Source organism: Petaurus breviceps, unplaced genomic scaffold, assembly GCF_028583685.1.
Source record: "Petaurus breviceps papuanus isolate PSGF00001 unplaced genomic scaffold, PetGlider_PUasm1.0 470, whole genome shotgun sequence".
Classification (NCBI taxonomy): Eukaryota; Metazoa; Chordata; class Mammalia; order Diprotodontia; family Petauridae; genus Petaurus; species Petaurus breviceps.
The window spans coordinates 2,304,705-2,320,711 of NW_027186350.1; the positions used below are offsets into that span (position 1 = coordinate 2,304,705).

The 16,007-nt window shown below is 39.0% G+C and overlaps 1 protein-coding gene and 1 long non-coding RNA gene across 2 annotated transcripts in view; both read left to right on the top strand.

Moving 5' to 3' along the window:
* The window catches only part of LOC138171894 (probable polypeptide N-acetylgalactosaminyltransferase 8), a 33,299-nt gene extending 19,273 nt beyond the window's left edge, over window positions 1-14,026 (top strand). Inside the window, exons 7-11 of the mRNA XM_069101452.1 lie at window positions 3,375-3,560; window positions 6,158-6,295; window positions 6,802-6,897; window positions 10,089-10,256; window positions 13,744-14,026. Coding sequence (XP_068957553.1) covers window positions 3,375-3,560; window positions 6,158-6,295; window positions 6,802-6,897; window positions 10,089-10,256; window positions 13,744-13,917 — 762 coding nt within the window. The 3' untranslated portion in view covers window positions 13,918-14,026. The remainder of the gene's footprint in view (window positions 1-3,374; window positions 3,561-6,157; window positions 6,296-6,801; window positions 6,898-10,088; window positions 10,257-13,743) is intronic.
* The window catches only part of LOC138171930 (uncharacterized), a 615,043-nt gene that overhangs the window by 446,000 nt on the left and 153,036 nt on the right, over window positions 1-16,007 (top strand). The gene's annotated exons all lie outside the window — the stretch shown is intronic.

Here is a 16,007-nt window from a genome sequence, read left to right on the forward strand (position 1 = left end):
TCTCTCTCTCTCTCTCTCTCTCTCTCTGTCTCTGTCTCTCTCTCTCTGTCTCTCTCTCTCTCTCTATATATATATATATATATATATATATATATATAAGCTTTCTATGCTTGGATTCTTTCTACTTTATCTGTGTGTTATTTGTGGTAATAACTTAATTTTTATAATCACCTCTAGCCCTGGGGTATGGGAAATGGTGCCTCTTGACCCAGATCTTCAATTCTCCCCTCTAGTCTGCTACCAGATACAAACCTCTAATCCCCTTTAAGTGCCCAGAGCCAGGGGCTTTCTGCCCTACTGCTTCTGCACTCACCCAGCGAGTCCTGGCTCCTTCTTGCTCTTGCTGTTTTTCTCAGCGCAGCTGGGTCTGGCATTCCTGGTCAGCAGAGGTTCCCTCGATCTTCCTGGCCTCAAAAGCCCAGCTGCTCTCACTATCCCAGGGGTAAAAGTTCTTGTGGCTGGGGCCAAGGCAGCCTCTTAAACCAACTAACCCCAGGACTTTCTGCTTGTTGTTAAAAGTGGAACCTAGCGTGGAAATGTTTACTCTTCACAGGGACCAAACCTCATCCTGGGAATTTTCTTCTGATTTTCTCAAATTGTCCTAGGAAGACCCAGGTTGTGCCCCTATTCTTATTTATGTCCAAACACAATTTGTTTGCCCTAAGGTTCTATTTTAACTCTTTTGTAGGGGAAAATCTTGAGAGCTTGGAATTTACTGACCTACTGTGCCATCTTCCCAGAATTCTCTCCATTGTCCTTCTAACATTTTTTTTTCTGTATTAATTTTGTTAGTTTATCTAGTTTTATAAATTATACCACTGGTAGCCTACTAACCCAGTATGATGTATATTGTAGGCATTTAAATATTTGTTGAATTGAATTTCGGATGAGAAAAATAAGGAAGGCCTGAAGATGTTAAGTGACCATCAAGTGTGGAAATGAAGACAAGAGAGTTTGGAGATGGAGTTTTGAATCACTGGGCTGCAAATTCTTTTACTAGAACTAGGAAGGACAAATTCCATATTGTCAGGCCACCAAGCATTTTTTAATTTCATGGCTGCAGTTACTGTCTGCAATGATCTTTGAGTCCAAGAATATAAAATCTGACACTACTTTCATTTCTTCTCGCTCTATTTACCAGGAAGTGATGCTAAGATCTTAGGGTTTTTTTTAATGTTAAACTTCAAGTGAGCTTTTATACTCTCTTCTTTCACCCTTACCAAGAGGCTGAATTCCTCTTCACTTTCTCCCATCAGAGTGGTATCATCTACATATCTGACATGGTTGATATTTCTCCTGGCAACCTTAATTTCAGTTTTTGATTCATATAGTCTGCCATTTTGCATGAGGTACTCTGCATATAAGTTAAACAAATAAGGTGACAATAAAAAACCTTGTCACGCTCCTTTTCAAATCTTAAACCAATCCATTGGTCCATATTTGGCCCACCTTGCCCAGGAGACAAGAGAGATGATCTGGTATTCCCATCTCTTTGAGAACTTGCTACATTTTGTTGTGATCCACATAGTCAAAGACTTTAATGCAATCAAAGAAGCAGCAGTAGGTGTTTTTCTGGCACACCATTGCTTTCTCTATAGTCCAGCAAATGTTAGCAATTTAGCCTCTAATTCCTTTGCCTCTTTGAAAACCACCAGCCTGCTCTTCTGGCAATTTTCAGTTCACATAGTGCTGAAGCTTAGTTTGCAGAATCTTAAGCATAATCTTGCTGGCATGTGAAATGGCTTCAATTGTTTGGTAGATTTTTTGGCATTGCCTTTCTTCAGGATTAGAATGTAAACCGTTCTTTTCTAATCCAGTGGCCACTGTTGAATTTCCCAAATATCCTGGCATACTGAGTGCAACACTTTAACAACATCGTCTATTAGGATTTTAAATAGTTCAGCTGGAATTCCATCTCCCCCACTGGCCTCATTGTTAGCAATGCTTCCTAAGGCCTACTTGGCTTTATTCTCCAAGAATTATGACTCGAGGTCAGTAACCACACCATTGTGGTTATCAGTGATGTTAAGATCTTTCTTGTATATCTCTCATGTATTCTTGCCACCTCTTCCTAATCTCTTTTGTTAAGTCCTTACCATTTTGGTCTTTTATCCTGCCCATTTTTTGCTTGAAATTTTTCCTTGATAGCTCCAATTTTCCTGAAGAGATCTCTTTCCTTTGCCAGTATATTGTTTTCTTTTATTTCTTTGCATTATTCCTTTATGCAAACCTTAATCTCTACTTGGCATTCTCTGGAATTCTGCATTTACTTGGGTATATCTTTCCTTTTCTCATTCCCTTTTGCTTTTCTTCTTTCCTCAGCTATTTGGAAAGTCTCATTAGACAGTCATTTTGCTTTCTTGCTCTTCTGTTTCTTTGGGCTGCCTCCTATATACCGTTGCGAACCTCTGTCCATAGTTCTTCAGGCACTCTATCTTCCAGATCTAATTCCTTAAATCTATTCATCACCTCCTTTCCATATTGATAAGGAATAGTCATACCTATGCAGTCTGATGGCTTTTCCTACTTCAATTTCAGTCTAAATTTTACTATAAGAATCTCAGAAATTAAGGGGAAACTTTCCTTCCTCTTTTTCCTACACACTGTATTTTCTTGATCCAGAATCTTGACTCAGATCTGTTGGTCTCTCCATTGTTGGTTTGAGAGAGCGCTTACAGAGTTTGGGTACACTTCCCTAGTGAAGTGTGTGTGTGTGTGTGTGTGTGTGTGTGTGTGTGTGTGTGTGCACGTGTGCATGCCTGCATTGGTATATGTTCAAAAGGACTAACATTGCTAGTTCCCTTCACAATCATCTCACATGACACATTGATATGTGTGTATCTTACTTTGCCAATACCTTATGATATCAGTACCTAGAGTAGGATTTATAGATAAGAATTGCATAAGATGAAAAGGTGTGGGTAAGGTGAAATCAGTATCATTGTCAGGAGGTTCCACATGGATATGATTAGTCTATAGGTCAAGCATAAAGGCATAAAGGGAAGGCAAGCAAGAGAAATGGTTATTTGGGTAAGACAGTACAGAACCATTTCTCTTTCACCTCTTAGACATTTTATCAGTAAGCCATGGGATAATCCATACTTTTGGTATTTTTCCTGGTCTAGAAGGAATGATCAGGGATCTTTTCTTTGGTCAGTGAGGAAAAGTTTCCTACCAGAGATGGGATTTCATGAGCTGGGTAAAAGACGGGGAAAAGATTTGTAGGACAGGTTGTTCCAGAAAAGCATTGCAAGAGAAGGTTTAAAGGTAGAACTTGAATGGAAACTTACATCTAAAACTAAATCTTTTTTTAGGACAATGTTTTACAATTTACTAGCCCTTACATGGATACATGGTCCTTTTTTTGCATGCAGGCATGGCAGTGTGGAGGGAAAATTGAGATCTTACCATGTTCTCGAATTGCTCACCTTCAACGAGCCCATAAACCCTATTCTCTGATTATTTCGCCCCTCATGAAACGCAACGCTCTTCGTGTGGCTGAAAGCTGGATGGACAAGTACAAATACATGGTCTATTTGGCTTGGAATCTGCCTCTGGAGGTTTGTAGTAGAATTCAAAATAACTAGGTAAGAGGAAAGTGGTAGGGAGAATGGAAGGGCATAAAGAAGACTTATGGGAAATCCTCTCCACTCCCAAAAAGCCATACCATAGAACAATGGATTTCATGTTTATGTGTGACAAGGTACCAACCCTGGACCATCCCCAGGGTTATTAGACAAATCCTCTCTTCCTATGGGTGATATCATGAAGGAGGGCAGAAATTCAGGGTTCTGAGTACATGTTTTCATGGAATATATTTCTGCTATTTGCCATTATGATATATTTACCAGTATATGAGAATGACTAGTTCAGTTCAAGAATTATACTGTCCAGAAATAACAACTGCTGGTGGCTGTATTTGTACTTGTAGAAAGCTGCTGCTGGCCACTGGTCATATTCAGAAGTGTGTGTATCAGTCCTCTAATGACTTTAACCTGCTTGCTCCAAAACCCATTCATCATATTTAGAGTACCACAAAGTAAAAAATTCCTTGATGACAAAGAAGAATTTGGAATGGAATCTGGTAGGGGGGAAATTGAAATTGATAGGAGAGCTAGAAATTACAATAAATAACTGGGAATTCTGTGATAAGTTAGCATTTTTAGGGAATTTATATTTTAAGTACCCAGTTTAAACTGAATTTTACTCCTTATTCAAAATCCCGCACACAGCCTAGAATATTGGTAATAGATTATAATTAGCATATTGTTTGTTGTTATTCAGTTATTTCATTCATGTCCAAATCTTCCATTTGTTTCTTTGGGCTGCCTCTTACATACTGTTGCGAACCTCTGTCCATAGTTCTTCAGGCACTCTATCTTCCAGATCTAATTCCTTAAATCTATTCATCACCTCCTCTCCATTTGGGGTTTTCTGAGCAAAGATACTGGAGTGGTTCGCCATTTCCTTCTCTAGCTCATTTTACAGATGAGGAAACGGGTTAAGTGACAGGAGAGAGGAGTTAGTGGAGGAAGATATTTGAAGGATATGAATTAAAGATAAGGAGAAAAAGAGAAATTTCTCAGTAAAACTTTAGGCTTTTTTGTGTGTATGAATATGAAGTAAAGCCTTCAGCTAAGAAAGAGAGAGGAGGAGTGCCATGGGTGATATGAGGCAGGAAATAAATAGTTGGAATAGCTGTTGTGGAATAGAGAATAGATTAGGGAGAATCAGGATTGCCTTGCTGCAGTGAGAGCCCATTTAAGATTAGATAATGCACAATAGATAACAAATAGTGGACCCAGTCAGCAATTTCATTTTCCCAGCTCCATTCAGCAGCTCATGAATAGGAAAAGGAGGCAAATGGTGAGAGTAATCCAAACTCAGCTGTTGATAAGGCAACCGAACAAGGGAATTAGGGGTGGGATTTGAGAGCAGAGGATCAATGCTTACAGAATTGAAGAGGTTCACCAAATAGTAGAGATTAGGAAGGGAGAAGAATATAGTTAGAGCAAGGGTGATAGCCTGGCAAAGCGCTGGGGGATGGAAGGATTGGAAGTCATGGTTAAAATGAAGAATAGGATTAAGAATATGAAGGCAAAGGGAGAACTGTAATAATAAAAGATTAGGAATACTGGAGTTCCTAAATGTGGCAGTGGAACTTGTGGGTGCTGGGAAGATTAGAAGTATGTTGTGTAACAGACATGGAGTGGAAGTATCAGTTATGAAATTATTGAAGAAATAGCCACTTGTACATAATAGATTTACTGTTTCATGTGCAACCATCTTTTTATTATATGTTATGGAAACCTTTGTTTTTTCATAAATTAAAAATAAAATAAATGAAAAATATTTGAGGGAACGTCAATCTGTGTATTGAAGTTCTCTAGAGCAGGAGTTGGTGTAGAAGGGAAGACTATAAAACAGGTACTAAAACTCACTGTGAAAGGAGAAACATATTGTGGAGGTCCATTGATAATGACCACCAAGATCTAGATTCTGTTATACATTTGGATAAAACCTCCAAAAAGAAGAGCTTTTTAAGTGATGGCAGTAGACATAGAGAGGGTCTGAAAGTGGCAATGAGGAGTGAAGAATATTCTGTTTTCCCCTACTGAATGAGATAACCTTTACTGGAAAGGATGGCCAAGGATGCTGCATCATTGGGGAGGATTCAGGTCTTGGTGAGTACCAGAAAATGGAAGGAGTAAGAGAGGAAAAGGTTTAAAATGAAAAGCAAAATCTGTCCATTGTGAATCTAGAATCCAGGATAAACTAGTTGTCTTTTTTAAACATGGGAGCAATATGCACTCTAATCTTATTTAATATTGAATGAGATCCTGACCATTTCTTATGGAGTGACCTGTAGAAAAACAAACTTTTTTCTAAGTTGAGAGCCATGAAAATTTATGGGAAATGTAGAATGACCTCTAAAAACAGATCTGGCAAATATTGATGATGTCAAGTGAGTTGACACAGATTCTGAGACCTCAAGCCTCCCCTCTTACCAGGAAAACTCCAGAACGTGAAGATTACCCACACATCGCTAAACAAATACTCACTTGCCCTCAGGAGTGATCTTTAATCCTGACAGTGATCAAGGGGTTACCTATTTGAAGGCACAAGTAGGTTCCTGAAACATATTGTTTCTTTGCAGAATCATGGAATAGATTTTGGAGAGGTGTCTTCCAGGAAAGAACTCCGCGAGAAACTGAAGTGTAATAGTTTTGAGTGGTACCTCAAAAATGTTTATCCAAATCTGACGCCCCTTAAGAACATTGTTGGCTATGGTGCAGTAAGTACACAAGGTTACCAATATTTTTTCTTTCTGGGATCCTCTGTCATTTAATTTTTTCTCAATCTTCTTTCTCAAGTTTCATCACTCTATTTTTCTAATAACCAGGATTTCCTTCATTTCATAAGAATACCAAGCCCTTGTATTTTGCTTCCTGTTTTTACCCTAGACCCCGCTTATTTTCTTTTCAGTGTCTCAACTGACCAGCCTCTTTGTTTAAGAAATACCAATCATCTGACTTTAAGCATACATATCTTCCCAAGAATGCCTTTAGGGGCTGGTGCTGGGGACAGGTCAACATTCCCGAGATAGGGGAGCACGCAAATAAAACTTATCTCTTTGTCAATAGTTAGAAAATTGTTTCTGGACCCCCACATCTTTGCTTATTTTTAGCTGGATTTCATCTTGTGGTACTAAACAGTGTGAGAAGGCAAACCTTTGACAGATATTATGCACTGCTTTCCCCTGTCTATACTCACCAAGAGTGGCATATTTTATTCCTACAGATGAAAAATTCTGTGAATGAAAAGATCTGCATGGACCAGGGAAACATCCAAGGAAACACCCCAGTCATGCATAATTGCAATGGGTTCAGACAACAGGTATTCTTCATAGATGGGCATCTCACCACAGGTTGTAACCTATTATGTATGGATCAGACCCTTGTGAGTGTTACTGGGCTTTGTTGGTGTTCAGGGGATCTGGAGTTTGGTTTTGGGGGGAATATTTAGAATGAAGGAGATCAATTAATCAGTCAGTATTTATTGTCATAGTATATATATGTGTGTGTACATGTCACACAATGTATGTATGTGTGTATAAATATACGTACATATATGTGTGTATACACACATGCATACACACATATACATTTTTTTTTAGAGAGAGAGAGAGATACATATCCATCTATATATGTATGTATGCTAGGTCCTGAGCTAGGTCCCAGGGATATAAATATAAAAGTGAGACAGTCCCTGCCCTCAGAGAGTTCACATGTTGTTTGGGAGGTACAGCAAATGCCAGGAAGTTAGGGAAGGTAGCATCAGTCTGGTTAGTGACAGACACTATGAGTAGAGCTAGAGTACAGTAGATTGTCAATCTCTTTTGAGTAGCAATGGTAATATGTCTTGGATTATTGTTCCCTAAACAAGAGATGAACAGTAAGGGAGGGGACAGTGTATGTGTAGCAATAGGGCATATAGTAAGATGTCCATGCTAGCATCTAGGTGTTTGACTATATGAGATGAAGCATGGTCTGGAGCCAACAAAACATAACAAATTGATATGAGCATTGATTCACCCTCAAATCTGGTTCCCCTCTGCCCCTGGGTGAATTTTAAAGCTCAATATCTGTACTTTAACAGTAGTGCATTGTACAAAGTAAGCACTTAACAAGTACTTAAATGAAGCCATTCTCTAGATTCTCTCAAGAAATGACCATGACAGAATGATTTTTAATTTAATTTTATTTTTTCCCCAGTTATATGTCAACAAAATTCTTTAGCATTCATTTTTACAAGTTTTTGAGGTCAAAATTTTTCTCTCTCTCTCCCCCACCCCAAAAATGGTAGGCAGTTTGATATAATTTGTACATGTACTATCATGTAAAAATATTTCCATATTAGTCACTTATGAAAGAAAGAAACAGATAAAAAAAAAACAAGAAAGAATAAGGTAGGTAAAAAAAAATGCTTCTCTCTTAATTCAGACTCCATTAGCTCTGTATCTGGATATGGATGGCATATTCCTTCATGAGTCTTTTGTGCTTGTCTTGGATTGTTGCATTGCTGAGAAGAGCTGAGTCATTCACAGTTGATCATCACAGGAAGTTGCTGATACTGTGTACGATGTGTTCCTGGTTCTGCTCATTTCACTTCACATCAGTTTGTACAAGGATTTTCTGAAATCTGCCTGTTCATCATATCTTATTCCTCAGTAGTATTCCATTACATTCATATACCACAACTTGTTCAGCAATTCCCCAGTTGGGGCATTCCCTGAATTTCCAATATTTTGTCACCATGAAAAGGTCTGCTATAAATATTTTTTATATTTTAGTAGGTCATTTTCCTTTTTTTTTTGCGATGTCTTTGGGATACAGACCTAGTAGTGGTATTATCGGATCAAAGGGTATGCATAGTTTGGTTGCCCTTTGGGCATAGTTCCCAATTGCTCTCCAGAATGGCTGGATCAGTTCACAACTCCAGAAATAATTCATTAGTGTTCCAGTTTTCCCACATCTCCAACATTTATAATTTTCCATTTTTTGTCACATTAGCCAATCTGATAGGTGTGAGGTGGTATCTCAGAGTTGTTTTCATTTGCATTTCTTTTATCAAAGGTTATTTGAGCACTTCTTCATATGCCTATAGATAGCTTTGATTTCGTCATCTTAAAACTGCCTGTTCATATTCCTTTGACCATTTATCAATTGGAGAATGGCTTGTATTCTTATAAATTTGACTGAGTACCCTATATATTTGAGAAATGAGGCCTTTATCAGAGACACTCGCTATAAAGATTGTTTCCTAGCTTTCTGCTTACCTGCTAATCTTGGTTACATTGGTTTTGTTTGTATAAAAGCTTTTGAATTTAATATAATCAAATTATATATTTTACACTTTTTAATGCTCTCTATCTCTTGTTTGGCCATGACTTCTTCCCCTCCCCATAGGGGAGGTAACAGGTAAACTATTCCTTGCTCTTCTAATTGGCTTATGATGTCATCCTTTATGTCTAAATCGTGTACACATTTCTACCTTATCTTGGTACATGGTGTAAGATGTTGATCTATGCCTAGACTATGTCCTATTGTTTTCCAATTTGCCTGGCAATTTTTGTCAAATAGTGAGTTCTTACCCCAAAAGCTGTGGTCTTGGGTTTATCAAATACTAGGCTACTATGGTCCTTGACTACTGTGTCTTGTGTACCTAATCTATTCCACTAATGCACCACTCGATTTCTCAGCCAGTACTTGATTGTTTTGATGATTGCTATTTTATAATATAGTTTTTGATCTGGTATTGCGAGGCCACTTTCCTTTGCATTTTTTTCACTAATTCCCTTGATATTCTTGATCTTTTCTTCTTCCAGATGAATTTTGTTATTTTTTTCTATTGCTATAATATTTTTGGTAATCTGATTGATATGGCACTGAATAGATAAATTCATTTATGCAGAATTGTCATTTTTATTACATGGACTCAGTCTACCTATGAGCAATTGATATTTTCTCCAATTGTTTAGATTGATACTACTTTCTCCTTCTTCCTCTGACTGCCTATATTCGATCAGTTCACTTCTTGCCTTCCCTAAAACGTGGGAAGGTGAAGTCAAGTCCTTTCTGTCTAGAGAAGCATACAGGTCAAGAGAAGCATGAAAGCAAGAATTTGAGCATAAGCACAAGGTCTCCAGAGAGATTGAAAGAGCACAGATCAAGAGCATAAACAGAAGGGGTTGTCAAAGTTGAAGTCAGGTAGCTAGGACCTCATGCTCAGGTCTCTATACTTTGTATTTCAGCCTGTTTAGCTTAAGAAATATTTTATTCTTTCCTATTACAGCTGTTGGAACTCTGGTGTAGTAAGAAGATCTGGACTCCCCTCACAAGTTTCCTGTTTTCTGGGGGAATCAGCTGGGACTTAGTGGTATGAGATAGACTGTGAGAGGAGCCCAGGATGGAGCTGGCAAATGTATTGTGGCTTCCTAAGAGTAACCTCTGAAATCTTTGTCCAGATGGTGCGCTTTCTATTGAAGGGCAGATGTCTAGTGTTATCTACCCTCTGTTTCTTTTCAGTTTGTATACTACCACTTGACTGGAGAACTCTATGTTGGACAGCTATATGCAGACACATACTCAAATGATCTATGCCTGGCAGACCCTGGAGAAGGGTGGAAGCCGAAATTAGTACCATGTATAATAGCAACAGTGAAAACGCTGAACGTGTATTGGGATTTTAAGCAGGTAACTAAAATATTGTTATATTTGGATGCCTGGGAAAGAAGCTTAGATTTCACATGCAGAACATAAATTATTTATGGTTTTCAAGCAGTTTCTGAGTGACACCATGAAATTCAGGGTTTAGGGAGAATAATCAGGTATGTACAGCTTGGACTGGAAAGAGGAAATAATGGGGGTGGGTGGTATGTGTGTGGAAATGGTTTGAAGGCTGTTTGAGTAATCCAGGCATGAAAGGATAAGGAATAGAAGGATAGTAGTAGCAATGTGGTTTTTTTCCTTAAATAAGATTTTATTGATATTTATATTACCAGAGTTTTCTATAGTATCACCCTTACTCCCAGAGAGTCATCTCATATAACAAATAGTATTTTTAAGAAGAAAAAGAAGAGGAAAATATTAACATAACCAATTGACACGTTAAAAAATTCTGAAAACACGTGCAATACTTGTGCACCTTCCACATTTCCAAAGGAGTGGGTTGGAAGTGTCCACTACTATTTCTTCTTTTAAGTTATGCGTGATCTTTATTTTGCAATATTCACTTTTGAATGCGTGTGTGTGTACAAATGCAATTTTCTTTCTACTTACAAGGAATGTGTTTTGAAAACATTTCAAAGGAAGAATTCTGACAGATGATAGCAGCTAGTCCAAACCAAGGAGGAGAAGTTTGATGTGTATAACTATAAAACCCTTGATTTTTGGTCTAAAAACTTAATTGCCCATGTTCAGTTGTTTTTTTCAGTCATGTCCAACTCTTTGTGGCCCCATTTGAGATTTTCTGAGCAAAGATACTTGAGTGGTTAGCCATTTCCTTCTCCTGTTAGTTTTACTGATGAGGTAAACAAGGTTGTGACTTGTATAGGGTCACACAACTAATAAGTGTCTGAGGCCAGACTCAGGAAGATGAGTCTGCCTGACTGTAGACCTTGAGCTCTATCCACTGTGCCACATAGATGCCCCAATTGCTTAAGTATAGATCATTTTAATCCAAGAAATAAACTGCACACTATTTAGTGTTCCTTTCTCAAGTATTTCAGCCCCTGGCTCACTATTTTTCTCTCTTCTCCAACTCCTGACCTTGTACTAAAGAATTTCAACATTTATGTTGATGCTTTTGAAACTCCCCACCTCCCAATTCCTCAGTCTCCCCAAATCCTATGACCTGTTCTTAGGCTGCACCTCAAATACACAAAGGAATGATCACATCCTGGATCTCAAAAATTCTAACATTTCTTCATTCTCTCCACTCTATCTCTCCCTATGCTTCACTCCTCCTAAACATGTCCAGCACTTTAATTGGTGATTTCACCTTCTCCTATCTCTACTCTGACTTCACATTCCTGTCTGTCCCTCAACCTTGACCCCAAAGTCAATCCACACTCTCCTATATTCAAATCCACACTCTCCTCTGTTCCTACATCTCTTGCCCTACTGTATTGCTACTCATCCATTGCCAAACCCAGCCCTGAATTTCTCTTAGCATTTGTTTTCTCCATTTGTGCAGCTGAATGGAGATAGAAGAAGTAAAAAACAACCTCCCCCCCAAACTATGCTGATTGGGTGGACTTCATTTATGTTTTCTAACTTCAGTTGGGCAACTCCACACTGCACAAAGGCAACCTTGTTATTTCTCCCTAATTTATTCCCTGTCTTGCTTTACACAGACATTATTCAAAACCTTTTCTTCTTTCCTCAGTGAAATGTGATCATAAGTTTATTAATTTAGAGCTGAAAACCATCTAGTTTAATGCTGGGCTTGGAATCTGGAAGACTTCTCTTTGTGAGTTCAAATCCAGCCTCAGACATTTAGTAGCTCTGTGTCCCTGGGCAAGTCACTTAACTCTGTTTGCCTTACTTTCCTCATCTATAAAATGACCTGGAGAAGGAAATAGCAGACCATTCTAGGATCTTTGCCAAGAAAACCCCAAGTGGGGTCATGAAGGGTTGGACATAATGTAAAAATTACTGAACGACAAAGTTTAACACCTTCATTCTACAGATGTGGCCGTGGCAAGAAAGTTTCAGTGAAATTCAACAAGTTGTCCAAGGTTGTCAAATCTTATGGTTCCTACCTATTAAGCATCTCTTTCTCTCTCTATTCATACAGCCACAACATTAGTTGAGGTCCTCATCACCTCTCTCTTCCTGCAATCTAATAAATCTCCTTGTCTCATGTCTCTCCTTATGCTAATATAGTCCCATTCTGTTGCCAAGGTGATTTTTCTAAAGTGTAAGTCTGAGCATGTTACTCCTTCCTAAACGAGTTCCAGTGAATCCCTATAATATTCAGTATCCAATATATATTCCTTTGTGGTGTAGTGAATTGTCCTGGGCTTGGAGTCATGAAGACCTGAGTTCAAATCTAGCCTCAGACTCTTACTAGCTGTGTGCCCCAGAGCAAGTCAGCCTCTGTTTACCTCAATTTCCTCATCTGTAAACTGGGGATGATAACAGCACCTACCTCACAGAACTGCTGTGAGATAGTATTTGTGAAGCATTCAGCACAGTGCTTGGCACATAGTAGAAGCTGTAGAAATGTTTATTCCTTTTCCTTGTTTGACATTTAAAGCTCTTCACAGCTTGACCTTTTCCTGCCTTTTCAGTCTCCTTACACTTCAGCCCCTTCCAGGCAGTCTATGATCCAGCTACACTTGCCTATTTACAAGTCCTCCAACACTATATTCCATCCATTTCTCATCTCTATGCCTTTGCTCTGACTGCTCCTCATCCTTGAAATGTCCTCCCTCACCTCTGCCTCTTACTTCCCCCTGGCTTCCTTAGAGAATAAGCCCAAACCCCACCTTCAGCAGGAGTTCCTCTCCGGTTCCCCCAACTATTAGTGCCTTCCCCTCTGGGATTCCCTTCATCTGCTCTCTCTTTATCTTATATTATCTAGCTATTACCATGTTATATCTCTCATTGGAATGTCTGCTCCTTGAAAGGAGGGACTATCTTTTGCCTTTTGTTATTTCCCCAGTACTTAGCAAAGCAGGTCATAAGCACTTAATAAAAGTTTGTTAACTGACTAAGCTATATGGGGGATCAAATCATCTTCAAGAAGCGTCTTTTCAGCATGAGTCAGAGGATTATGGGTGGAATGTTGGGACTGGGGCAGAATCAGAGAGGTTGCTTACATGGAGATTAGGAATCAGGATGGGCTAATGTTAGAAGCTGAAGTCAGCACTTCTCTCCACTCCACCCCTTTGGAGAATGCATACACTAGAATTTTGTGACCCACATGAGAATCACAGTGAATTCACTGGGGAATTTGTTTTCCTTCCATTTGCATGTCTTCTAAGGTAACATCTTAGGGAATGTGAGAATCTCTTACAAGCACAGCACTAGTCGCAGTAGTGACCATAGATATAGTGACCATCACAAAAATGGATTGGACTATTTCCCATGGATATGGGAAAAGGAGAGTTGGAAATGCCAGCACATGAAGATCGAGCTATTTCAATGCCATTGCCTCTTGTCTCTTCTTATCCAGGGAGCTTCGATCACCAACAGGGATACTAATAGGTGCTTAGAAGTCAGCAAACATTCCTCAACTTCCCATATCCTCATTCTCCAGAAATGCAGTGGACAAAGATGGACTATCCAGCATACTGTCAGAAATTGGGGGGTCTCAAGTGCCCTCAGTAAGAATGGAGCTGGCAGGTGATAACATGAGGGACCCTGGATCGGAGGATACGTAGCCCTGCAATGAGAAGACTATCTGCTTTCAAATTTGTTCTGAATAGGATGCCATTTTATATACATGAATAAAAGTGTTAACATCAGCATAATGGAAAATGAATGTCATGGTGGTAAATAGTAATGTGGAAGAAATGGCTTAAGATGGGATTAGGGAAGGACAGCGAGGAAAGGGGTCAAGAAGATGCAGTTATGTTTTGTTTTCATATCAGTCCAAAGACCAGTTCAAAGACCACTATTATTGTTATTATTATTTTTTGCTTTTTGGAGAGCAATTGGGGTTAAGTGACTTGCCTAAAGTCACACGGCTAGTAAGTGTGTCAAATGTCTGAGGCCGGATTTGAACTCAGGTCCTCCTGACTCCAGTGACGGTGCTCTATTCACTATACCACCTAGCTACCTTCTAAAGACCACTATCATGGTTCATTCCACAGATCATTAGAAATTGGTTGAAAGGGAGATTATTGTGAGATTATTGCTTTGGTTGGGGAAGTGGAGCTGTTGAAGAAGAGTATAAAAGCTATTCTCTAGGTTCTGCTAAGGGTATTGAGTTCACATATGCTCTCTCTGTTTTCTTTCTACCTTCTCTTGGCCCACCTACTCAGACTCCTGGATCAGTCTGTTCCATATGAGAGATTGGGTCCTTTCACTTTTTTTGTCAGAAATCAAGGGGATCCCTGAAGAAATATCGATGTTTCTCCTGGTTTCAGCAAACTTTAAATTCAGGGGCTCCCCTCTCCTCTTTATGGAAATGTGTCTGATCATCAGGTCATTAGGGCTAGGTATGGCTACTTGTATAGTCTCAGGTACCCATCAAATCCAAGAGGCATCAACCCTACCTAGGTGGAACTTTTTGTGCCCTTAGATATCCAGGAAGCGGGGTTCAAACAGGTCCCTGGGAATGCTTTGTCTCCTTTTAGGGAAAACTAATTCTTGTCACAGGTAGAAAGGAGTGGATATGTAACTACAACCCATGGTGTGGGAAAACACTCATAGATATTAGTCTTATGGGAAGCAGAAAGTTTTTAGGTTTATGTTTTATACAACAAAAACCTTTCAAGTAACTAAAATTCTCCAAAAGTAGAATGGACTGCCTAGGGAGATGGTGGGTTTCTTTCTCTTTTTTAGAGATCCTGTCAAGCAAAGACTGGACAATGGCTTGTCATGTATGTTATAGAATAGATTCTTTCTTATTCAGCTACAGATTAGATAGGATAGCATCTGAGGTCCTTTGCAATCTTGGAATTCTATTATTCTGGTTGGCTTTCATAGCTTTTACCAAACATAGACATTTAGCTGGTGGCATCTACCTGATTTCTAGACATTCTAGCTTCCAGAAAAAATGTAAGTGACTTCTCTGGTCTGATCTTGGAACACCCATAACAAAACCTTCAAAGGATTGTGTCAGAAAATAGACTTTCTTTGGTTCCCTTTCCCTTTTCTATTCCCAAAGAAAGATGGAAACCTGTATATCTGCAACAGTTGTTAATATGAAAATTTGCTCTTCAACTAAGCATAAATGTTCCTTTTCTTCTGAGGACAAGGATGATGCTGTAAATATAAATGATCCATTGTACTACAGGTACAAATGGCATAAAAATTTACTTTTGCCCTTGTGAAATTGATAGGTGAAGAGGGCAGATGAAAAAGAAATGCTTTTCAGTGAGCTCTCTCCAAGACACTCAATCAAGGTTAAGTAGAGTGTTGCTCTGCCTTTAGAACTCAAAAGTTCTCTGCTCCTCTTTTTTTTATTTGGTGTCAATTTATTTATTCCCATAATTCTTTCAGAACCCCGTCTCCTTGTCTTGGTCAAGTTCAGGGTTCAAAGAATCAGGAAAACTTTAGATGTTCTCAAGGGTCAGGTTTAGGCTATAGGCATCAGGGGACTCACAAAAAAATGAACTCCTCTTGAGGTTTGGTGAAGAAGCTACTTTTTATGGTCCTGTAAACCTCACCTCCTGCTGACCTTTCTTCACTGGCAGTGAACATGACTGTATGCTCAGATGTACACCAGCCGTCATGCCTCCTCTTCCTATATTATCTGTCATCACCTCCCAT